A 26377-nucleotide genomic window follows, 5' to 3' on the forward strand; every position below is an offset into this window, starting at 1 on the left:
AATTGAAATATACTGAATGAAGAGAAGCACTGAAGAATAATAATTCCAGCTTTAACAAAAAGTAAAGATAGAAAAATATTAAATGGAATTAATTAGGTAATAATAGCTAAACATAATACAGAACATGTTATCGAAAGTCGTACTTCATTAATGTTTAGTTTTGTTAATGTTAATGTTTGTTAGTTCATTAATGTTTAGTTAGTTTCTAGCTTTTTTTTAATCTTTAGTTTTAATAAATGTATTTTGCATCGCCATATGGTGTATGAAATTCGCGATTTCTTTTCTTAATTCCTGAGAAGGTTTTTAAACACAATGTGAACTGAGAACGATATTTGCCTGTCATATTGTTTCCACCACTTCATGTTCACCACCAAGTTTACTTTGCCAAGTTTACACCAAGTTACACCAAGTTTAGACCAAGTTTTCTTTATGATTAAGCTTACAAATAATTTTTCACTTAAAAATGTTAAAAAAAAAAAAAAAAAAAAAAAAAGGAAAAAATACTGCAATCTAGAAACTTAATGTATATTATTTTTTGTAATATAAAATATTTTGGCCACAGCTAAAAGTAAATTTAATTTATGTGCATTTTTAAGGATAATATATTTCTATAATAAATAAATAGCATTAATAGAGAATACAAATTTCAGCAGTTATTCAAATACTCAAATACCTTAGTAGCCAAAAATAGCAATTAAAGCATTTATTTATTAACTATACCAGAATATGTAGTACCTAATAAATTCCTGAAACAGACGAAATGAAACACATGCATAAGGCTAACTTTTAACTTTTTTATATTATTTTATCTTTGATGATCGGAAATAATACATTTTTAAGCATTTAGAGTTAAATAAACCAAGTAAATAAAAAAATATCAGAAAGTTTTCAGAATTAACCGACGCTCAAAGGCTTTGATAAGATTTTTTTTACGCTCCCGCTGAGCTCGAAATATACCAGTCTACGTACACTCACTCCTACTAAGCTTTTTTCTGTTTTTTTTTTTTTTAGCTTACTATGAAGCATCCTTTTCTCGGTACTTACGCCGTATGCAATTAAATTGGAAAATGACGAAAATTTTAAAAGCAGCATAACAGTATACATTTAGAATTCCCGATGCAGCGTTAAGAGTTGGCATACATTTTCTATTCTTTTCAGTTTTTTCTCAGTTCATCATATCAGAGTTAAATTTTCTTACTAAGATGTATTTATAAAGCTTCTTATCATTTTTTATTAATGTTTTGTGTGTTTATTTTATTTATTAAATATCACGTTATTTTTTTTGGTGTTTACGCCACATAAAATGCGATTTAACAGCAAAATCATAAAATACTTAAAAACAGCATATCTTACAATTTGCCATAGACAGTTTTGCACGTTAGAAATAAAAATGTTTTTTCCGCTTCCAGTGTTGCCACTACTCGTTTCGAAATCCTTGAGTTCGTTAATAAAAAATTCATTAACGTTTTACGAAATATGAAATAAGATAATAAAACAAATTCGAAATTCAAATTTCGGGCTTCCAGGTGCTAATGTTCGAATGGAGGACTACGCTATTTAAAATTTGATGGAACTAGGTATCACTGTTTTTTCACAGCGAGAAAAACATGCAGACATTCATGCTGATATTTCATTAATTAATTTCTTTAAATGTCGATAATATTTGGTGACAGCAATTTGAAAAGGATACGCCGTTTATAATGATTAATATGAGATAATGTTGGAAATGAATTTAGAATTGTTTCTTTCGATACGCCAGTTACTTGCTTATTTAAATACTTTAAAAGGTAAAAGATTTTATATAGTACATTAAGGAAGTATCTCGGGTAACATATTATATAATATTTTCTGAAAGTGTGTATTATATTGTTCCTTTTTGAGATCCGTAGCAGGTTATTTATATCGTCCTAACTATATTCCCTTTTGCGTATACATTAGAATAATTAACTCTCTGAGGAAGATTTTAAGTAATTTTAGCTTTTTCAAAACAAAGAATTCTTCAAAACAAAGCATGCACAAAAGAAAGAATTTTGAAAATATAAGTGGAAGGGAAAAATAAGTGAAATGTCTGAAACATGTTTTCTGTTAGATCGGATTAGTCCCCTAAACTTTTACCTCATTATCATACTTATCCTTTCATCACTTGATCACAGTCATAATTTCATGTATAAATCATCCGGATTTGGTCGGGTCCTTTGATCCTGATCAAGAGATCATGATTTCAGATTTCAGTCAACAGTCATACATGTGTAATAGCTACGTTTTTAAAACCTATTACGTGAAATCAATTTAACATGTCGAAAACGCAAGACAGTTTCGAAACCCATAATTGCAAAATTTTGAAATTAAGATAATTTGTAGCATTAATTGACACTTCATGACTCTATATAGTTCGAAAAATCGAGTTTACAGCTTTATACGAAAGCATTTTTGAAAGTTTGTATATTTTTTTTAGCATATAACCTTTGATAAAATACTTTTAAGTTTTAAAGATAGTCGAGTTAATGAATGTTTAAGAGTCTTGTCAACATATATGTGTTAGTCATGTGTATATAAAGTTGCATATCTGGCAACTGTTTCCTGTTATTTCTTCCATATTTCATTTTTAATATTTCTGATTAAATTTAAAATTATAAATCAGTTCTTATGAAACTGTATATAATGTCACTGGCAGTAATATTAATAGCATTGCCAAAAATTTGGTTTACGATAACTGTTAACCAAATAATTTAATGCTAATTTGATAGTATGGAATTTAGCAAAAATGTAAAGCGTAATAAAATGGGGACGAATATATTAAAAATTTAAAATTCACTGGACAAGTTACTAGTGACAACATTATGTTTTAGATATGAATGCTAAGTGACAAACATATGAAACTTTTTCTTCGGTTAATTTAGTTTTTATACATTATTTGATGTTTTGATTGAAAAATAAATATATTTTTACTTGAGTTTTAATATAAAATAATAAGGTAAAAAAATAAGGAAGAAAAAGAAACATTACAAATAGCAAAAATCTGAGTCGAATAGATTTGGAATAAAATTCAACCTTATGAATACGTCATCCTGGTTGAGAACGAAATTCGAACAAATTTTTTATTAACATGGCATGTAAACGAATATTCTGTTCCAAGATAAATAATAAAGAACTTTAGAAACACTTTTTATGATTTATAGTACTGATGCATACATTTATAAAAACTATCAATTATATTATATGTTACAAAAATTAGATGCATTTAAATGATACCAGTTAAGAATATAAGTTAATAAATTTATAAATTATTAAGATGTACATAAAGCGCTTTTATCGAGTTCAGTTTGTCAACTTCAAAAATAAATAAAAAAATTATCCTTTGTACAGAATAGCAATATTTCTGAGTTTATACTGACAATTCGCCATTACGTTTAAGTGCGACAATAGTGTAAATTAACATAATACTGATTCAACGAATGAAACATCCTAATATCAGTGACAGATATATCTTAGTCGGAGACAGCGTAATATTAAATTGAACGTACGTTTTGCATCACAGAGTAGAAATTAATACAGGTAAAATCTAAAAAATTGAAAAATGATAATAATAAAATGCATCCATGGGGAAGAATGAAAAAAACACACACATATACGGTAGCATGCGTAATTATGCTATAGCAAACAGTCGAGTTTCTGGTCTACAGATATTCATAACAATTCATATGCATCAAAACTAACTTTGAATGCCTAAACGTTTAGATATACCTTGAACATGTAATCATCAACCAGTGGCACTATAATACGGGATGAGTATTTGTTCGGAAATTTGCAGTCTCTATTATAATTATTCGAATTAGATTCTGCTGAAAATGATTAGAATATATTTTGCAAAACCGACAACGGAAATTCAGAAATCCATTACATTTCATAGAATGATTTAAACAGAATTATGACTGCTCTTGTTCTACGCCGTGAGCTGGAAATTTCTACGTTTATCAACGCGGAAGGTAATGTCTAAAGATAAACAGACTACTCTAAATAGCTTTGAAATAAGAATTTTCTTTGAATACTTTTGGCAATGTTCAAAAGATGATTTTGAACTTTTTGTTTGTTATTAAGTGCGCGGGATTAGTTTTGAAATTTAATTTTCATACTTGGCTACACTTTCTTTTCCTTCTGGTTGTGTCTGCATTACATTAAGTCTATTTTTTTGAAAAACTGGAATTTTTTCAACTTTCCTGTTACGAAAAAATATTTTAACTTAGAATAGTACTATTGTAATTTATCGAAAATTTCCACAAACATTCTACGAAATATTGTGAATTAAATGGGCCAAAGGTTTAGGTCTATGCGCATATCTAATTTTTTTTGATAATTTTGTCAATAAAGAGAAAACTTTCTCGAAAAATAGCTTGTGCATATACTCAAACAGGTATATTTAATAAACATTTTAATTTATCACTTAGATTTTAGCCCATTTAATTCTTTATAACTTAAAAAATTATAAGGGACAAGAATAAAAGTAAAATATTAATAAATAGATTTGTGGGAACATATATAATAATCCTGAAATTCAATATATTTTTAACACAAAATGTAAGAAAAAACAAAAATTATAATTTGGTAATATGTTGATCACCTGCTTCTATCATCTCAAGTAAAGTAGTATTCTTCTAAAATAACACCAATAACATATTTATTTATACTATTTTCCAAAATTTGGGTGTCAAACGCAGTCGGGTATCTTAAATAATTCATTTGCGATCAACTAATGAAAAACTGTGGAAATCTGGTAAGAATGTGTATTATGAATTTCGCTTTATTTGCAAAAATAATGAAAATTAGTTATTACAACATTTATTAATTATTCATTTTTGTACAAAACTGTAAAAAGTGAACGATGATAAATGAAAGAAACCAGTTCCATTTGCTATTTTTAACCATTCTTTATTTTTTGCTTAGTTTCCGTTTCAGCTTCCGAAGCAACAGAGAAACTATCTGCTTTTGTTTCTTTTACACTTGTTATTTACGTATAGCTCTTTCCTTCTGAAGATAAGTATGGTAGCTAATGATTTCAGTTCTCACATTTTGTTCTTCTTTGAAAGTTAGATACTATTCAAATTTAATAATAGTCACGGCAAACATATTATACATGCGCATGAAATTATGCTAGAGAGTCCCTTTTTATATCAAGTGTCTCACTGTTCTTAGATCTTAAATCCGGAATTGATAAGTCCTCAGTGATTGTACATAAAAGTTCTTCCAGAAAATAGTTTCTAATAGCCAATTTCGAACCACAGTAGCAGATCGTGCTCTTGTACATCAACCGTTATTAGCGTGATATCACATAACGCAGATTTTACCTGTATTTTTAAGCTTTGACTTGCCATTTGTATCCAACCTCAGGAAGAGTCACAGAATACAGCGTCGGTTGGAAGGAAGAACATTTCAAAACCATAGGTTCCAGATGCGCTTCCAGTACTTCTAGAAATATTGGCAGAAGTATAGTGTTGCATACTTATGAAAGCAAGTATTCACACTTGTGCTACGATTAATAAATCTTCAGCGAATTCACCCCGCGCGAGTACTTAAATTCTCCCCGAACAGATTTTTCCCTGCTTTCTCGTAGGCGTGCTGCAAGGGAAAGAGACTTCGGCTTCATTCCACCAGCTACGTTTCTTAGCGCATTGTATTCAATGATGCTATAGCGAAAATGTTCAACTTGCGAGGTTTGGCTGAGATAATAAAGATAATTTTGAGCTCAAAATAACAGAGAACAATTCGATTAACTTCCGTTTAATCAATATATCTATTTTCCTATGAATTGCGGAAATGTCAATTAATTATAAATAATAGTAACAAATAAAATTAACTTGCAATTATATAATTATCATCTTATTTACGTCACAAGCAACTTGAGTAAATTCGCAGTAACATACCGGCTCAAAAACATCGCAATCACACCGAAATCTCCCAATAGGAAATAAGAACTTCATAAACAATTGCTCTTTTGATTGATTAAATGTCAATACAATTATTCCTAGTATGAAGCATTAAGTGACATGATTACACGGTTCAGTCAAATCAAAAAGTGACAAGAAAATGGACATTCCAAGAGCACCAAGTACTTGAGATATTAAACGTTTAGAAAGACCTTCGAGGCGGTTGGAGCAGCAGGAAGACTGATATAACTTTTCTTCTTAAGGTAATTAAATAAACGTCGATTTTTATGCCGGAAAATGTTTTTCGTACTTTAAAGGTGTGAATGACAATAGCTATAGATACCATTTCGAGGTAACTGAGATTACGTGATGCTGGTCTGGAGTAAATTTTACATTGTCTGCTTAATTATGCAAACTTCTGTACATAATCGGCCCTGCTACTATTTCCACAATAAGAACATGTATTTCTATTTCCATTTTCATTTTTTCTGTTGCTTACTAATTATCTTTTCACAAACTTCTTCTACTCGGCGGGGATATGAAATGTTTCATATTTTAAAGGGTCGCCTCCCAAAAGATTTGTTAAGGTTTTTTTAAGCCTTCATTGAGCTGGGTGTCTACCTGTCTGCTGTTATGATCACTTCTACTAAACCACTTTTTTTTCTTTTTAGCTTTATTATTAAGCCTATCACATATGTCATATACAATTAAACAGAAAACTTACAGAAATTTTAAAAGTAGCATAATAATATACGTTTAGAATTCCCGATATTGTGTTGGCATACATTTTTAAGTTTTTTTTTAGTCTTTTCTCAATTCGTCAAATTGTTACGAAAGGTCCAGCTGCGGTAGGACAGTTCCCCGCAAGGTGGGTTTAGGGTTGCCAGGAAACGACAAGGGAAGCCAGGGCTGCCATATTTGGCGAGAAATCGTCCTTTTGCCGATATTTAGCAACAAAATTGGCGATAAGCCATAGGCGGATGAAGAACCTTCTAGAGGGAGTTCTTAACGGTTTGGCTCAGAATGTTCTCGAACGCAGGCCAAAAGCTATATAAACCCTGTATCTATAGAGTAAGGGTGTTTCGTCAGGGTCTATCGAGTTGATCGTCAGTCTAGTGCCGAGTTGGTTGTCGAATGTATCGCGAGTTAGCGCATCGCTAGAGTGTCTCATCAGAGTAATTGTGAGTTGGTGCATCTTTGAGGCTATCGATTGTATCGTAGAGCGCATCGCGAGTTGTAGCGTGGAGAGTCTCGAGAGTACGTTGAGTTCCGAGAACGATCGAACCGTGTCGGGAGCTGTAGTGCTTTGCCGTGAAGCTGTCTTCCCCGTTATGGCCTGATAGTCTGAAGGCTGTGTTTAGCATATTTGTCATACTTTTTCGATGACTGTAAATGCGTTTTTGCAACTGTCCTGATAAATACTGGCTAATAAATTGCGTTTTCTTTCTTCATCAAGTGTTGTCGTCAATAAGTCTAATTCCACGAACCCGTACAAACACAACAATATCAATTTTCAATTTTCTTACTAAAATGGCTTTAAAAAAAACCTTTTTTCCCGTTTTTTTTTTTTTTTTTTTTTTTTTTTTTTTGTCTAACATTTAGTCTATTCACTTTATTTATTAAATTTCACGTTCTTGACGCTTACGCCAGCTAAAATTCGATTCAACAGCAAAATTACAAAATGCTTAAAAACAGCATATGTTTAGAAATTTTGAAAGACACTCTCGCGAGCTGGAGATAATTTTTTTTTTTTTGCTTGGCGCTGCTAACTTGTAATGGTAAAGTATGTTAATCAAAAATTCGTTAAAAGTTTACAAAATATGAAATAGAAAATAAAACAAATTTGAAATTCAAAACTCTGGTGACCATGCTCGAGTGGAGGTACACATTATTCAAAATTAGATGGCTTTTGTTTTGAATAATGTAGTCCAGTAATGCAGTCACTGTTTATCACAATGCGAGAAACATTCATACATTCATGCTGTTTCTTCATTATTTAATTTCATCAAATATAATGCAGGACGATAATATTTGGTGGCAACATTCTGAAAAGTGACACACTGTTTGCAGTGATTCAACGCAAAATGCTATTTACAGACTAATAGCCTATTCGGGACTAAGTTTTTGGAGATGGGGCTGAAAAAAAAAACACCTCAGTCTACGTATTTCAAATTAATTCTATATTACTACAACATACTCTGGGTCATTTCATTTTACATTTTACGCATCTAACCTATTTAAAAAATTTATATCTCATTTATTGGTTATAAAATCGGCACTCAAAAATAACTTTGTGTATTAAAAAATAAAAATAAAATTCAATTCTACTTATTTCACAAAATTCGGTTCTTCACTTCACTTAACATTCGATTCAGTATCTAACCCATTTAAAATTTGTATATTAATTATTGGCTGCAAAAATTTTCCAAAATTCCAAATTTCATCATGAATTTGTTTAATTAATATCCAATTTTTTCACGTTTTTAAACAAATCAATTTCTTACTTATATTACATTTCAAAAATAAAAATTTAATTTAATTTAAAATAACAGCAATTGTATTTGCTTATTAGTCTCGGTCTTGCATTATCACTAAATGCAGTTTTTTTACATTTCAACATGCATCATGTACACAACTCAGTTCGTTAATTATATATATATATTATTTTAAGCATAAATAGTACCACTTACTTAAAAGAAACTGGTTTTTATTATTTGATTTGAATTAGTTTTTTAACTCTTTTAATATATTACTATACTTAATGAGTTATAACAGGTTTTTATATTATAATTTAGCATCTGAATGTTATGCACCTCTTCATCGCACCATTACTTTGTACTCTTCAAATTATTATTTTAGCTGTTGGTGTACCTTTCCCTCATAACATAATAAAATTTCATTAAAATTTTCCTTTAGTTGCTTTTATCATTTTATGGTCAGTCTGAGACGGTACTGCTAAGAGCGAATATTTTCACTATGTATTTGGCGCATCATAAAATCTGCACCAGAAATTCCTTGATCACCACCACCACCACTATACCACTCAATTCACTTCATCCCATTTCACTAAATCAGTAAACAACACATGTGTTTAAGAAGAAGAATTCTTCATACATATAACTGAAAGATTGGCGCTTTCGTAACCGTTTACCAAATTTAGGCTTACTCTTTTTTTTTCTAATTTAATTACATTAGAATTCTAAATACCAAATTATGGCTATTGATTTTTGTTTTCAATTTTAGTTTCCCATCATTTTAGAGACTTATATTTTTACCAGTTTGACATTGCAGGTTACTTATTTACTATAAATTTTAAGTAATTTGCGTATTATTATTATTATTATTATTATTATTATTTATAATTTCGTTTCATTTCCTGAAATTTTGACTTGGTTTGAGTCTAACTACTTTGAAATTATGTACCATTTGTGACATAAAAAAATGTTTGATTTCCCTTTTAAATTTAAAAATTCAATATTTACAAAATTTGAGCATTTTTGCCTTTACGAAGTTTCTTTGATTTCACGTTTATTGATTGTTTACGAATTTACTATGACGATATTCAAACTACTAATATCTAAGGTCGTTTTTGACTTTTCTTCCTTATTTTATACCATTTTACTTTGCATAAGTTTTAAGTCACGTCGGAGGAGGTTACATCTTGATAATTAAATTAAAAATTTAAAATAAAATTTTTAATATCATTAAAACATAATTAAAAAATTCTCTTAGTGGAATTTAATTTTTTTACTTTTTTTAAATTATTTTTAATTTGTTAATTTATTATATTATTATTATATTATTATTTTATATAAATAATCATAATAAACGTCAGAATATCATTCAGAAATATGACTCAACTGAAAATTTTCGGCTGCTCTTTGAAGAGGACCAAAGAATTTTCAACTACTATATGTTATTGACTTTGTTATATTGTTTCGATTTTTTTAAATTTTTTATTTTAAATTTTATTTTTACTGTTCGCAATTTTACCACTTTTAATTGATTTAATTATGTTAATTATCTCTTGATTTTTTATATAAATTGTCTTTACAGCTTTCTTAAACAAAATACGCCAAATTAATCTTTAACATATTGTGCAAAGAAATATGTTGAACATGAAAAGCATTAGTTACCTTCTGAATTCCAGGAGGGCCTTAGTAGAGTTGGGAACGCCATTGTCCGGCCATGACATGAAATGGAATTGAGTTACTGTTCTCGTTTCGCTTGTCCTTAAGTTCTTAAGATAAAAACTGCGTACGAGGTAGTCATCACACCAGATATGTTCAGAAACGAGGTGAACCTAAAGAATAATTATGAATAAAATTTATTTTTTAACTTAGTCGTCATTTTAAACAAAATAATCGTAGGAGACATAAATTTGATGACCGATTCTTGTAAATGAGATAAAAACTTTAACCAGTAAAGTCTTCATCTAAAATACTACGCCAGGAATTTTGTTGTAACATATTTGAAGATGCGTTTCACATAAATTATAAACTGTAATGTAAATGTAAAAAACTGTAATGTAAAATAAGCAAAACTGTTATTAAATTTACTGCAATATGTTCGAATTCAGTGCATAAGAGTAAGCGGCACTGCCAATGAAAGATCAGATTTACAATCATTGCAGTTCCTTCAAAAAGTTGAATAAGCTTATTCCATTGATGAATATCCACTAAATATGTATAAATAACACATAAAGCTAAATCTTTCTCAGTTTAATAGAGAAAGAGATGAACATTAAAATAAAAGCGATATAGTTCTTCCTTCTTATACAGGCTATTTCCAATTTTCATAAAAAGGCAACTTGTTAAATTGAAATTCGACAAGCTGCAGACTGAAAGAGTCACATCTTTGATAGCTGTTATGACAAATTACTGAAATGCACAAAAAAAGTAGTAATTGTAATTCAAATATTATTGGAAGTAATACACTCCTAGATTAATCCCTAAAGTTAACTTCACAGTTTTCACAAATGTTTCTTATTCAGATGTCTTCTATAGTTTCCATTTAAACAGCTGCTGTTAATAAACTGTTAAAAATTATTTCAAAGAAACAGATTTGAATTTTTTCATCAATAAACAGTATTTAAAAATTAAAATTTTTAAGATTAGTCAGGTAACTAGTTGTACTTAAATTCACGAAATGTTTTTATTGTATTATACAGGAATTGTACCTTATATAATAATTGGGAATATTTGGAATTATATGATCAATGGCAATAATACAGCAATTATGCATTACATAGAAATCACACTTTTATTGCATTATAAAATTTTTATTACGTATGTACAGCAAAAATTTGCGTTTATTGTATTACTTAATTCTTTTCACTTACCATAATTAGTTAATATACGTTATATTATTGTTTTCGAAGATGAAGTGTTATTTGAGGTTATTTTTCGATGGATTTAATAAGCTTTGCTAATTTCAGTTAAATTATATTTGCTTCGGAAAAATTTTTTTAATTAATGACACTTAATTATGAGAAAGCGAAAAATAACAATTATCTTGTATTTTGTGATATTACTATTATTGCTAACTATTATTGTAAAAAACACGTTTCTGATAGTTATGAAAGAAAAACGGAATTAATAAAAAATGTAATTTCGTTAATTTTTGTAACTTAATTCTATTAATTGCACTAATAGCTTACCTCATGAAACTGTATCACGCGGGATCTTTAGGATCCTAGGAATAATCCTGTAGAGGTTTGTACTACGTTTTATAAAGACTATTAAAATTTCCTTCTATGCTAAATAACCCAATAATTTTTAATTCTGATAATATGCTGATTTCTAAAGCTATGCAACATTTATTGTTTCAAAAATTTCATTAAATCGTATATAATCGTATATATATATAGATATATATATATATATATAGATATATATATATATATATAGATAATAGATAGATAGATAAATCGAAATTTACAGGTGCGCGGAATGCCGGATATAAAAATGATAGATTTAAAAATATCGAAAAGATGAGCATACAAAAATTCCATTTCTACATTCTAAATGCTGTTACTGGTGATTCTGAATATTTTCTAGGACCCAGTTCGTAACACTTTCGTTTAGGATAGGCCATTTCCGCAGACCACATTCATTCCTCACGTATGGAGATTTCACCAGTAACAAACATCCTTGCTGCAGCACGATTTTCATTTTCTTTCGCAAACTGAATGACTTAAACTGAATGACTAACTGAAACCAGCACTATGCTTGTTTCATTTGGCAAGAGCTATGTTTACTTTTAAAAGGAACAGTAAATCAATTGTACTTCAACTAAAGCAAATGCGATTTACTAAAGCCTTCGATGTTCACTTTAGAATCACGGCTTCAAATGACAAAAGAAAAAGAGGACATCTGACTCCCGATTCCGTAATCGTATCCCAAATTATTTTTCCCTTTTCTCGAACACCTAGAATAACATTCTTATGCACACCTGCATTGAATATAACCCACCTTCTTTGGAGAATTATTTACTCCTTGAAGCGCCTCTCAGCACACATTTTGTTCCCCTTATCACTTGTCAATTCAGTGTATCATTAGTCGAAAGTCTGCAAAAAAATCTTTGAATGAACGACTTCAAACCATAACAGCATCTCGTGTGTGTCTTAAGGTTTTTTCGCAACGAAAATAGTGTTCGTTATATGGCGAATATTCCTAAATGTTATCAAATGTAGTTTGAAATTACAGGTGTGCGTAATAGGGCGGAATATACGATATGTATATACGCACATACATTTACTAAATAGATAAAGAGTTGCAGAGACATTAGGTTATTTCGAAGCTGGTGAGATGAAAAATGAGCAACGCCTTCGCCGGGAATCGAACCACGGACCTTTATAATACGTGCCCAGCGTGCAGACCACCACACTACGAAGGCATGCTATCAAGGCGGGAGAAATACCTTATAGTGTATTAGGTTGTTCGGAAACAAAAATATGAAAATCAACTCTTTTCTCGCCGAAATTCGAATCACCAATTTCCATTTGATACCTAAACCACTTGCTAATTGGTTTTACTAAGATAGCACCCATGGAAAAATCTGATAATTCCATATATTTTTCCCTTAAAGAGAAATTTGGTAAAAGTATATAACCCAGTGGATCAAATCGAAATGGTGACGAATTACCGTCCATTACATTTAATTTGAAGCCACCTAGAAATCATGAAGTTTCTTTGGAAACTGGAAGGATAAAAAGTCAAATCAGTTCTAGTCGGGATTCTAACCACAGAACTTTCCATTGCTTTGTGGACGTGCTAACCTTTTATAACATATCAGCACGCACGAGGAAATGAGTTAATTATTTATGCTGTTCTGCATTTAAAGTTCGTTTGGGGGTCCAAGAATCAAATGAACCAAATCCAGCCGATGATGAGTTATCATCCATCTAATTTTAGTTCGGACGCCGCTACAGAAACGATTACGATTTTCAAAGCAAAATAAAGGAAAAGTCAGTTCTGCCGTCGGTTGTATCATTCAGGTGTTTTGCCATCTGAAATGGTATGATAAAAAAAATGAAGGACATTAAGCTTATTAAGCTCAAAAAAGACTTATCATGATTTTAGTTTTAAATTGCATCCAGTAATTCGTAGACGAAACAGGAAAATATATATAAAAAAATTGTTTATCAACTCAAGGTTTTATCACACTTGATTACAAATCAAGACTGATTAGAAATCTTACAAAATATGATATAAATTCCGTGTAAAAAAAAGAGATTTTTTTTTACGCTTTGATTACATTTTAAATATCAGATAACAACTACAACTTAATATGTGAAAAACATGGACATTGAATGGAAGAAATGGACCATGAAAAGAACAAAAACTGTTTGCCTCATTTTTATAAATAGAGTTCAAAACTGTTTTCGATATATGTTATAAATAAAAGTGCTGTATAATTTCAGACAAGAACTAAAAAAAGTCTTTAATAATTTTTTCATTGTAAATATAACGGTGAAAAACACAAATAAAACAAACGTAGGTTTATATACTTTTTATGAACATAAACTCAAAAGATGTAAGATAATTACAAACTTCTTAATGATTGTAATACTGAAATAATGCAGCATTTTTACTGAAAATATGCAGCATAACCTTTTATGGTAGAAATCATATTTACCGAGAGAGGAATTTCCAATAAACAAATGCATGGGAAAAACTGCTCAAAAACTCAACTATTTTTTTGTTTAGATTTTTTTCCCTCTTTTGCACATAACACTGTCATATTTTCTTATTTCTTCGGTTTATTTTAGTTATTTATAGATTCTCAGTTTTCCGAGGAAAGCTGATAAGAATTTTAACTTGATGAGATGAAAACTGTTTTTTAAGTTAAACACAAAGAAGTGTAAATAGTTTATTGCAAAGTTAAAAAACGATAAGATAAATATGTTATATAAGTTTTTTTTATTTTTCCAAATAATCTTTTCAGGCTTACAAAATTTCTTTTAGCTCCACCGCTTAATATACATTAGGAACGTTATAAAGTACATGAAGAATTTCTAAATACATTCCTAAAAACTTTTTTAACGAAATTAATCATTACAGACATTTGATTAGTATTTCCTTTTTGTAGGAAATATTTTCAGGCATTGAGGAATAGAAAAATAATGCAAGTTTTTCTCTAAAAGTACAATGTGTAAAAAGTGCAATATTTTTTGCAAAAAGAGATTTTGTTTATTAGAAAAATGCACGTTTCCTAAATTTCCAGAAGTCTTTTATTCGTGATATTTTACGAACCAAGGAACAGCATCGAAAATTATTTATTTTTTGTTACCGAAACAAAACAGCTTCTTTAAAAAAGGAATTATCTGTACAATGAAGAAACTTGAGAGAAAATCAGGTACCTATTAACTCTGTGGTATATTTGAACATAACCAGAACTATAAAGTGTTAAGAAAAACAAAATTAGTCGATTAAAATATATTTTTATCCTTACTACACACTGAATGCACAAAAGAATTTAAAAATTCTTATCAAGACTCCAGAATTACCAATACTGAAGAAACGTTTCTAGTTCTTACGTTTTTTTATGTATGAAATAAACTAATATAAAATTAAGAAAAATAAATGCGATGTATATAAAAACAGCATTAAGGAAAATATATGCGATATATGGGAAATATAACATTAAAGAAAATAAATGCGATACATATGAAATAAAAAAATTAAGGAAATTAATGCGATATATATGAAATATATGTGCATAAATATATAATTCTGTCGAATTGTAGTTATCAGCTATTTGCCGATTACTTTAAATAAATCGTTTTCTCATATTATAGTTTCTTTTTTAAAAATAATTGAAGATTCTTAATTAATTTTGTGAGCTTCAAAATACATATTGGATAATTTAGGAAAATAATTTTAAACTTAGAAAAACTTCTTTTAACATTTTCAAACTATTTCACAGATTATTTACAGTTACAATTTTGCTTAGATGCTTTATCAAAAATTTGAAATATTATGCAAAATGGTTTCAAAATTTTCAATCGACAAGAACATTAAAGTTTGCCGGAGAAGAAAATCTATTTAGAAGTTAGCTGAAAAACTGTAACTATCTTAGGAACTGACGGATGATGTTTAATGTTCTGTACCTCATAGATATGATAGACTTCGCTTCCTTCTTCAGGCCAGTAACGATGGCACATAGCTACGCCGTTTTCCATCAGACGGCTTAACATCACAATCACAACACTTCCTTGCTCCCAAATCATCTAAAATTAAATTCAAGCATTCTGATAAAACTGAAATATATTTTATCTCTTAATCAAAATTCTACTGTTTAGTGTAAACTTACCTGCCAGAAATCAGCTGCCGTTTGAGGTAAAGGACCTTGGGTAGCAATATAGGCCGGGTTACGTGGGTCATGGTCGGTCTGAAAGAAAGGAAGTAATTGTTTAACATTTTATACAAATTCCAAATAAAAGTATGGGAACAGATTCCAAATCTAAAAAAAAGTAGTTAACATGAAAAATTAGAATGCGACGACATGACGTAAGATTTTGAATGTAGGGTAATACTGTGACAACATAGCTTAGATTGCGTGGATCAAAGAGAAGTAGGAATAATCAGTTCTATTTTCCTGGATAGCCATGATTTTCATTAAAACATTTTTACCTCCAACATTTATGGAAGGGCAAAAGGCATTGCAAACGTAACTTCAGACTAGAATTCAAACACAACCTTGTGACAATTGCAGAAGACAATTCAGGCATTTTTTAGCAGTGTATCATTTAAATTATTTGGATATGTCAGTTTTTGCCTAATTTTTTTCCGTTACAGGCATGAAACTGAAATTTAAATACGAGGTAATAATGTTGACAAGTTATTTTTGTGCTACCTCATAACGTCGTTAATTATAAGCCTTCCAGTCAAATTAATTCGTTAGTTAAAAAATTAAAAATAATAAAAGCAGTAACTTACGCATATAGTTTTAATGTTTAATAAAAAAATATTCTGCTTAAATAATTAGTAAGATTAAAAAATAATTCAAAACTAATTAGTAAAATTCTTTAAATTAATTCTTGAACAATTACCAGAACCATTTACAGCCTTTGTTTTCAAAGTTCATGTTATTAATTTTAATTCTCAATTAATTAAGGAAGCCATTTTTCGCACTTGTTTTCGAATTTTGTGCTGCTTGTTAGACGAATGGTACCGATCTTTTTCTGAAGGTTGTGGTGCAAAACCTTAATGAATTACAAAGCATTTATTTTATTAGGTATCTTAATCCATTTAATACTTTGAAAAAAAAATCATTTAATATATCTAATTTTGGATAGATTCTACTGAGAAACGACATTTAGATAATCAGAGATCGCAAATCTTAAAAAAAAAGTAAATGGAGTAAAAAGTCTGAAATCTGTTCAAAAGGCTTTTTTTTTCCTTTTAATTCACTAACATTTTGTAGCAACTTCCTCGCTTCTCTTAATTCTTTAAGTCTGATTAAGTAAACCGATAAAATGTTTTGAAAAAAATGTGATTTTAATCAACCAGACGCAAATTAAAAATTCAAAAGGATTACACAAAAAAAATTGTTGAAAGGACATTAATTAGATTAACATGGCTTTTGTCTCTGACACAAATAAAAGGTATTTTCTATACCTGTTTAAAATTTCCCCTTTAACATTTTATTACTTAGCTTTAAAAGTGTTCGTTAAAAAATGTACTATACCGAAACACAAGATTAATACAGCGTTCCTTGATGGTCTTCGTATAGAGTATTTATATTCAGATTTACGCGGGTGATTTAAAATTAGAAAGTCGGTAAATCATTTATCATAAATACATCGATTAACGTTCAAAAGGAGGAAAAGAAGGATTTTCTGTGTAAAAATAAAAATGAATACAATTTCTTGAGTACATTTGCATAATTTTGTAACAATTGCTTTTTACTGTTTAAACATATAAATGGTTTCCAGAAAAATGAAGTTCTAACCCAGTCTTTTAATATATTTTGCGTATAATTAAGGAAAAAGTCTACAACAGTTAAACAAATAGTATCTACAAGGGATACATTTTCTGAAATAAAGAAATATTACTAATAATAAAAAAGATTTTGCATAAAGACTAGAAGAAAGACTGAAAAATACTTGAAAATGTTAACGTTTAACTGGTACAAAACTTAAAAAATTATGTGCTTTTGCGATGAATTTAAAAATTTGCAGATTACTTCATAATTTCGCTTTAGATTTTGAAGGTTTAAAACAAAAATTTATAACGCTCACGTATAAAATTATATATCAGTTTATGAAGATTCTCTCCAAATTTGCACTAATATTAGGCCTCATCACATAGTTGTAGACTTAGCCGATACGCACCATTTTGATTTACAAAGTGAGCCATTCTTTGTTTAGAGACCGAGCTATTTTGCAACTGTTGTTACTGCCACAATGGAAAGAGACAGTTTCTTATCTCATGAGGATGGTGTCCTTACATTTTCATTACGCCGTCTGAGCTTAGCTTAATGCTGAATTTCCTGGTTGTTGGTACTGATTTTACTCTTATGACATGGCTTCCACGCTTATTTGATATATGAGATTTTATTTAAGGGGTTAAACCAGAGGTGTCGACCCAACGGCCGGCGGCCCAAAGCAGGTATCAGTACTGCCCAAGAAGCGAGCGCGAAGCGCATAAAAATAATATCATGACTTCAATTCAACCATATGTTTTACTGTTGCGATCGCAATCGTGATTCGAGGCTGACTTTCAAATATGGACGAAAAGACTGTTTGACGCACTGAGTTGAAGGGCGACAAAATGGATTTTGAACGAAGCGGAAGTTCCAAATCTTCTTTTCAACTGTGCGTGAAATTATTATCTTCATTTTGACTCAGATATGCCTCGTTACACAGTCATACGTCATTATTCAGCAGCACGCAGATTTATGAACAGCTATTTTCAAGAGCGAAGCATACTAAGAATAAAATTAATCAATCGAACCAGACATTGAGGCATTCGTTTCTAAAATTCAAGGCCAAATATCACATTAACTTAATGGTTTCTTATCTTCACAATTATAAATAAAATTATAATGGAATGTTATGTATAAAATGTGAAATACAATGTCAAAATATTATTCTGTGCTGCAGTCATTATATTTAAAAAAATTATAAATTAATAATACTTAACTTTCTTAAATATGCTGTTACGTGTTTTCTGCGCATCATCCATAGTTAGCGTTAAAACGTGGCAGCTCGCTATATGAATCGGATGAATCCTTGAATTCATTTCAAATTTTCTACATATGGGTTTTCTTATACTACATAGTATGCACTGAGCAAATTGGAAATAACGCTATTAAACCCGTACAATTTCTTTCCTAGATCGAAAATTCAAAAATTTCAGTGGTCCAATGCGTGCACACCCGACATTTTTCAGTGAAACCTACCAAATTGTGTGATTAACTTATTTTGGAGGCCATGAACTGCCACAGGTGTTAGAAATAATTCGTACGGTTTAAAATATCTCTCGTCTTCCATTGTGGTCCAGGGAAGTTAAAAGGTTGGACACCTTTCAGTTAGACCAAAATCATGTATTCATGCCTTTACAATATGATTTGGCAGAAATGCAGGAAGGAATCATACATGTATTTTTGGCTTGTAGAGACATGCATGGCAGAAGTTTTAATTGCGAAATCATTAAAACTCCTACCATGCATGTATCTACAAGCCAAAAATGCAAGTATGATTCCTAATTCATAATGCATGTATGAAATCATGTTATTCACGTCATCAGCATAGATGTAAAATGCATGTAAAATTTAGAAAGAATCTTTATATAATGATACACAACTATTTCTTGTATATATTATAACTAATGTAAAATAAATTTCTGAAATAAGGAAGGAATGATGAATCATTTTGCTACATCGCCTATTCATAGAAAAGGTTAATAATTTATTTTTAAATTACGATTAAATTAATTAAATAGTTAAAATACGATTAATACATTCACTAAGAAAAATTAAGCTATAGACTTTCTCTTAACATGTAAAAGTCCTTAGCTAGGGCTTGATGCTCGGGTCATCAAAGCTCACCAGTTAAATGTTCAGTACAAGACAAAATATAAAACTTCACTTACAATACTACTGGCGTTGATGTAGTCAGAGCCTGATACGTTTGATAGTTCATTTAATATTACTCGGGAATGGTCATCTGCAAATGGAAAGAATGTAAAAATTATTAAAAAAAAAAAAAAAAAAAAAAAAAAAAAAAACCGATTTAAATAAAATCCTAGTGATATACATATTTTTTTTAGCTTTGCAACATCGTGTGCCTTTGTGGAAATATTAAAAGTTTTACAAATCATATAGAAAGCTCATTTATTCACATGTATCACTTAGACTGTTCATATGTTAAATGTTTCAAGTTCTGCACTGATAATCGTAATCTAAATGTTTAAACTATAAATTCTAAGTCTTCACTAAGTCTATTCTCTATCATAATATGCAGGATTAATTTTTATAAAATGCTTGTTCTTACTTTTACTAGTAAATTTATCTGCATTGCTCTGTCAGACGAGTTAAGCGACTACATGTATTACATAGTAATTGCATAATTTTACCTGTACTAAGTTTTAAACTATAGACAGAATTATAAATCTAAATCTTGCATATCATAGCTAATTCAGTTTGCAACTAAATCTAGCCATAGCTTGTATTCACAGTTAAGATAAATTAAATACATATACAATAAATTCTTCGATTAATGGAACTTCACAGAACCAAAATGTGGCTTGGAGAAAAGATGGAGAAAGTAAGATTTACTCAGTGAGTCCAAAAACAAAACGTTTTCACTATCTTACATCATAATTTTTCAATATGGAGACATTCAGTGTTGAGTTCTTTAATGTAAAAAAATGGTAAAAATGAAAAAATAAATCACAAAAATAGCGTAAAATATATTTAAAAAAAAGCCTATGATAATAAAAAACAGAGTATTATTCCGCAATATCTGCCTAGAATGTGATCTATCTATATTTATTTCATAAGTTATTTGAATAAACATTTGCTCTGTTCAAAAAGAATGCCTCCTGAGAAAATAAATTACCGAAATCAAAAGCGCCAATGAGCTTAATAAATTACAAAAAATATTTCGCAGTAAATTTTGAATACATTTTTGCCATTTTGGGAAAACATTTCATGAGCGATATACCCTAATACTGACAATACACCAGAAGGCAATTTCGAAACTGGAAAATTACAGCTAAGTACAAGATATTACTTTTTAGAAGTTTTATTTACTTAAAAAATGCTGATGTATTTAAAAATAGTGCTCTGCTAGTTTTCATTATGCGTTTTTACGATTTTACATGTGGATCACAAGTTTAAGAGGTTGAAAACAATGCTGTAATAAATATAAAAAACAAATTTTGTTTTAATAATTCATTGTTAGCTCATACATGCGTTTGCACGAATGGGCTATTAGTCTCGAAACGGGATTATGCGTCGTCCACTGTAAACGGTTGTATCACTTTTCAAAATGCTGCCACCAAATATTATCTCCTTGTATTATCTTATATTTAAAGAAATTAAATAATAAAGAATCTGCAAATATTTATGTATATTCCTCTCACTGTGAAAAAGCAGTGGCATCAAATTTTGAATAGCCTAATCCTCCACCCGAACACGTGCATCTGGGAAAACGAATTTTGAACTTTAAATCTTATATTTCATAGTCTGTAAAACTTTAATAAATTTCTGATTAACAAACTGATTCAGCGATTTGAAAGTGATTAACAGCAACGTTGTACGGAATAAACATTTTTTCCTCCAGCGCGAGACTGTCTATTGCAAATTCTAAAAATATGCTGTTTTAAAATATTTTGTGATTTTGCTGTTTAATTGAATTTTATGAGGCCCAAGTGCGACGAACATGACATTTAACAAATAAAGTTAACATGAGTCATCCATAAAATTTGAAATCTTTCAAATTTTTATTTATTACAATTTTTCACCGATTATGTAGATTTGAGGATAATTCGTTAATCTTGCTTTTTTATAATGGAAAATCGATACGTTTTCAGTACACTGTATTCAATAAAAATACATCTTAAGAACATTTAAATTTATATTCAACATTTTTTTAATTTCTTCCAATTTTTACAATTACATACAATAAAAAGAAAAAAAAAAATGAGAATTATTCTATATCTTCCTTTTTAACGGGCCAGTCGACGAAATGCCCTTCCGTTTTTCCTGCCTTGAGAGCGCGACTTAAAATATACATCAGATTTTCCTTTATAGCATTGCTCTATTATGCATAAATACCAAATTTTTTAAAAATCACTTTTGCTTTTTCGGAGATATTCACATTTGATTTCTGGCGTGAATTTTCAAACTGGAGCAAAAAAAAAAAAAAAAAAAAAAAAAAGTCATTTTTCAAATTTATAACTTCCGTTAATTTATAACTTTCTTTTTGTTTGTTTCTTTTTACTTTCTTGAATAACAGACCACGTGCTAAAATCTTTCAGTTAGATTATTAGAATATAGCAAAGTATACGGGGGCATGAAAGATATGCCCTAAGATTTGACACGCCTTCGTAGACATGCCTTCTATGAGAATTTAGCAACTGTTAAAATACACATATGGAAAGCCACAAAAAGCAACCATGCAATGAGCACGCTCATCCGAGATCAAGCCCGGTTTGAACTCCCAGTATTCAGCGATCTTAACCAATCGGCCAATCTTAGGACCATTAAAATCTTTCGAAACACTAAAACTGGGGTTATTAATATTGCATTTTAAACACAAACTAATTTTTTTAAATATTGAAATTCTTTTAAACTATATATTTTGAATATAGTTAAGCTGTCAGAAAAATATTTTTTAGAAAGGAAATTACTTTAAAATTTCATTCATTTGCAAATAAAATTTGTGTAAATTCAAACAATGTGTGGAATTTAATAATACGACATACAAGGAAACTATGTGGTGTCCACATCAGAATTAAAAAACAATAATGTTTCACATTCTGATGAATTAATAATTATTAATACAGCCTTTATGTACGCATTATTTAAAATAATATAAAAGTACATATAATAAATATCGATAGCGAATACACTTTTGTTTCACAACGATCATCTTTGCAAGATAATCGCCTCTGTAAGCTATTAATATTAAGAAACAAATTAAATTCAGACGTTTCTAGTGAGCCATTTCATTTCTGTTGCTGTGAAACGCTTAACGCTTCTTTAGACGTCTGCTGTTCCTTAATACGGCTTGAAATAGAAAGCAATGTTTTCACAGAAAGTAATTAAATGTAAATAATTAAATGTAAATTCATGTGAAATTTTGGATTAATAACTCGGGAAAGGATTAAGTACAGAATATTTTACATTGGAATATATATATATAATTAAATAGTGATATATGGGATTACACACATTTTTATTATTATTATTAAAATTAATTTTGCTACAGTTTGTGGTGTTTTTGAATAGTATACTACATATCAAGTGGTACATATTATATTATTGTAAACCATTTAATTTCCTTTATAATAATAATAATAATTTAAAATCCATAATCCATTGAACAGCTTAGCTGTTAAATTCGGAAATTCAGCATAGTTCTTCAGGAGGCGAAATCTGTGAACATTCATATTGTTTTATGATGCACAAGAAAGGAACACAAAGTATTAGTTAAATTTATTTGTAAAATATACCTCGTTTACTGTCTTGCAAATGAACAAAACATTAGTTGATACTAGCTTTGATGGACTGAAGCTTAAAGAAAGACGAACAGAAATGATTAACTGCCAGTTTCAGCGGATTTGTTTCCTTTAAAGCGCAATATACTACAAAGCGCTTTTCAGAACATTATCCAAAAATAATTTACGCAATTTTTATTCCCTCTGCTACCCGGGAAGTTCACAAATTCCCTTAAAATAATATCCCTACACCAGTCCCACTAAAGGTTCATAATGTCGTAATTAAAAGGGAGTCGTCTAGCGCTCTAGCTAATTTAAATGTCTTTGCTTTTCTAATTAAAACAGCGAACGAAAAAAAACTTCTTTAAATTTAATAAAAATATAAAGGAGATGGTTGTGCAGAATGAGTCCTGTTTACTTAATATATTGAAGAAGAATTATGTTGAAACTTTTGATGCCTTTTGTGTAGAATATTTTGAAGTGGAAAGAAGAAGGGGATGATTGTATTCAAGCAAACTTTGGGAAATCTTCAATTATCTCTAAGATACTCGGAATATGCTTCTGCGGATGTAATTTCCCCTCGTATGAATACAAAAGGGCGTTGGAAGTATTTATAAACCGATATTCATCTTCGTGTCAGAAGATTAGAATCAATTACGGAAATTTTTATCCTCGAAAGCGCAGTTATTCAAAACACAGATTATGTAATCTAGTGTGGACAGAACTTCATTAGACCTTCATTGCTGATTAGTACAACATTTATTTTGATTTTCAGTTTCGAAAATTATTTAATGGCTGGATGCACCTGTACACTAGATGAAAGAAATAATTAGTCTAAGTTGGCATTAAAAGATTTATGTGAGATTAATTTTATATATTGTATTATTAATAAGAGAAAACTTTCAGATTCTGGCAGAGCGAGATAATATGGTATTCGTTAATAAGTTCAGAAGTCTAACAGCTTTTGTAAATGAAAGGACAACGCATGTGCTTGTGAGAAACCATATAAATAGCCCTCTTTATGTTTTATGATAATATTTGCACACGGAAAGTAATTAAATAGATACAGATATAGATCTTTCGTATAAGTTGATTTGAATTGGAGAATTGCTTTATAATTTGAAAGTATATTTATAATTTCAGGAATAGTTTATTAGCAGAATAATTTGCTTTGGAAATTGCAAATTAATTTGCAAATAATTTTTCTTTTATAAAATACAAGCAGCGAGTTATATCTCAAAATGAATAGAAACTTTTCAGTTGAAAACAGAGCCATGCATAAAATGCATTGTTACTGAAATTAAAATTTGTCTCCAACGTATTCAGATATGAGTGTATGCAACTAGTTAAAAATACATGCATCAGCGTGTTATATGAAGACAGAGCTTAGTTGCACTAATCGTAATCTTAAAATAGATTTTTGACTTATATGTCTGAAGCATACAATTGTGTTTAAATTTTCTGAGTGCGTTACCATTTTCTTAGAAATACTAGATTAATTTTCAATTCTTCTGGAGCTATTTGGCAATTAAAATGCTTCATCGTTTATTAAGGAAAGCGAAGCAAAAACTAGTATCTGTCATAAATGCTATAAATTTTGTGTATTTCTATTAGTGAATTTTCGTTTGTCCTTAAGATGTATTAATCGATAACCATAATATCAATGTAAAACAAGCACGCGAATAATACTTTAATTTACTAAATATTTCATTTACAATAATTGCAGCTGATCAGGAGCCGAGTGAATAAGGTACTACATAGTCGTAAATAAACCCGTGCGATAATTCCTTGTAATGGTGTAGCTGTATTGGTGCCTTCTGGGTGTATAATATGAATACCTTCGCCGTGTATAATATGAATAGGAGTCAGTTTACCTTTTCTTAAACACATTGCTTTCAGAAACTCCGGTACAAAAGCATCCCTTTTCTTAAACACATTGCTTTCAGGTAATTTTTGTATACAATAGATTAACTTAACCTATATTAATTGCATCCATTAAAGTGCCATCAAACAAAATATACTCGTATATGCTCCTAGCAGTCTGGAAGAAGTTGTAAATAATAACTTTTATTAATACACTTAGTGGTAAACGGACGTATTTTTTACTGGTTGTTTTCACCATCTTTGATGATAATCGTTGTCTGTTTTTATTCTGGTTTCTTGGTTTCTGCTGTACTCAGCAAAATAAACATGTTTTCTCACCCTGTTGGCGTTTTTCCTTTCTTGTAATTTGTGTCGTCAGTATAGCGCCAGGAAAGCGTTTCCATCGTGCATTGCCCTGTATGATTTTCCATCGTCTAGGTGTATTCTATCTCTCCTGAAAGTGTAACCTATCTGCTGAAACACCCTGTATATATTATATATATATATATATAATTTATTTACTAAATAATATTGATTAATTGATTATATTATCTCCTAAGTTTAATTAAAGTAGAATGATCTTAAAAGAGTGAATCCATACTAGTAAGTTATATTAACTTACTTTGCAGCAATTGCGCAAGTAGTTGTAACTTGTTTTCGCACTAAATGAATTTAAGATCATACAACATTTATCTATATATATATATATATACATAGATAGATAGATAGATACATAGATATCAAAATTCAACATTCTACGGCCAATCGCGTGTGAGTTATGCGAAATACATACGTACAGACGTCACTAAAAAATTCTTTCTTTATCCATCCCACAATCCGTTTTGAAAAAGTATTCCTTAATTCTTTCCGTAAGTACAGATGTCACGCAAAAAATCATTCAGATGGATTCGAGAGCAGGCGGAATGGATATTTTTGCTCAAATATGATACCCGGAATATTTCGAGATTACATTACTTCTTCACTTCGTACAAGGAAGTAAAAACAAGCAAGGAAACAAAATTTAATCGCTCTTTAAAGCGAATTGGAATTAAATAACTTTTTTGAAGATCTCTTGTAAATACTGTTTTTAATGCTACATATAACTCAGTTTTTTCTTTTTGATTATATTATATATTCTTCCGCTACTTGCAGTGTGTCCTTTGTGTTTTATTAATTTTTGTTATTTCTTATATAATTTACATAATTTATTTAATTTACTTATTCTCCACAGCAAACAATTTGAAAATACAGTTAATTGATTACAGTATTTTTATAATTAACTATGATATTAGTTACTCCTCTTTACTGTCTTTTTAACCTTGATATTGAATTAACCGTGGACCTCATTTCCGGAATTATCCAGCTTAAACGAGGGTTAAATGTAGTAATTTCACTGTTATTTGCATACGAAGTGTTCAC

General features: G+C 29.6%; 1 protein-coding gene across 2 annotated transcripts in view; it reads right to left on the bottom strand.

Moving 5' to 3' along the window:
* IA-2 (tyrosine phosphatase IA-2) overlaps positions 1–26377 on the bottom strand; it is a 991654-nt gene that overhangs the window by 66161 nt on the left and 899116 nt on the right. For both annotated transcript variants that reach the window (XM_085816984.1, XM_085816983.1), the window contains 4 exons: positions 19523–19596; positions 15738–15815; positions 15535–15654; positions 10058–10224 (listed from right to left, as the gene is read on the bottom strand). In XM_085816984.1, the coding sequence (XP_085673110.1) occupies positions 10058–10224; positions 15535–15654; positions 15738–15815; positions 19523–19596 (439 nt within the window). The remainder of the gene's footprint in view (positions 1–10057; positions 10225–15534; positions 15655–15737; positions 15816–19522; positions 19597–26377) is intronic.

This window comes from Stegodyphus dumicola, chromosome 5 (assembly GCF_044657685.1).
Source record: "Stegodyphus dumicola isolate Sdum_Otavi_A_Nest chromosome 5, ASM4465768v1".
NCBI classification, from domain to species: domain Eukaryota; kingdom Metazoa; phylum Arthropoda; class Arachnida; order Araneae; family Eresidae; genus Stegodyphus; species Stegodyphus dumicola.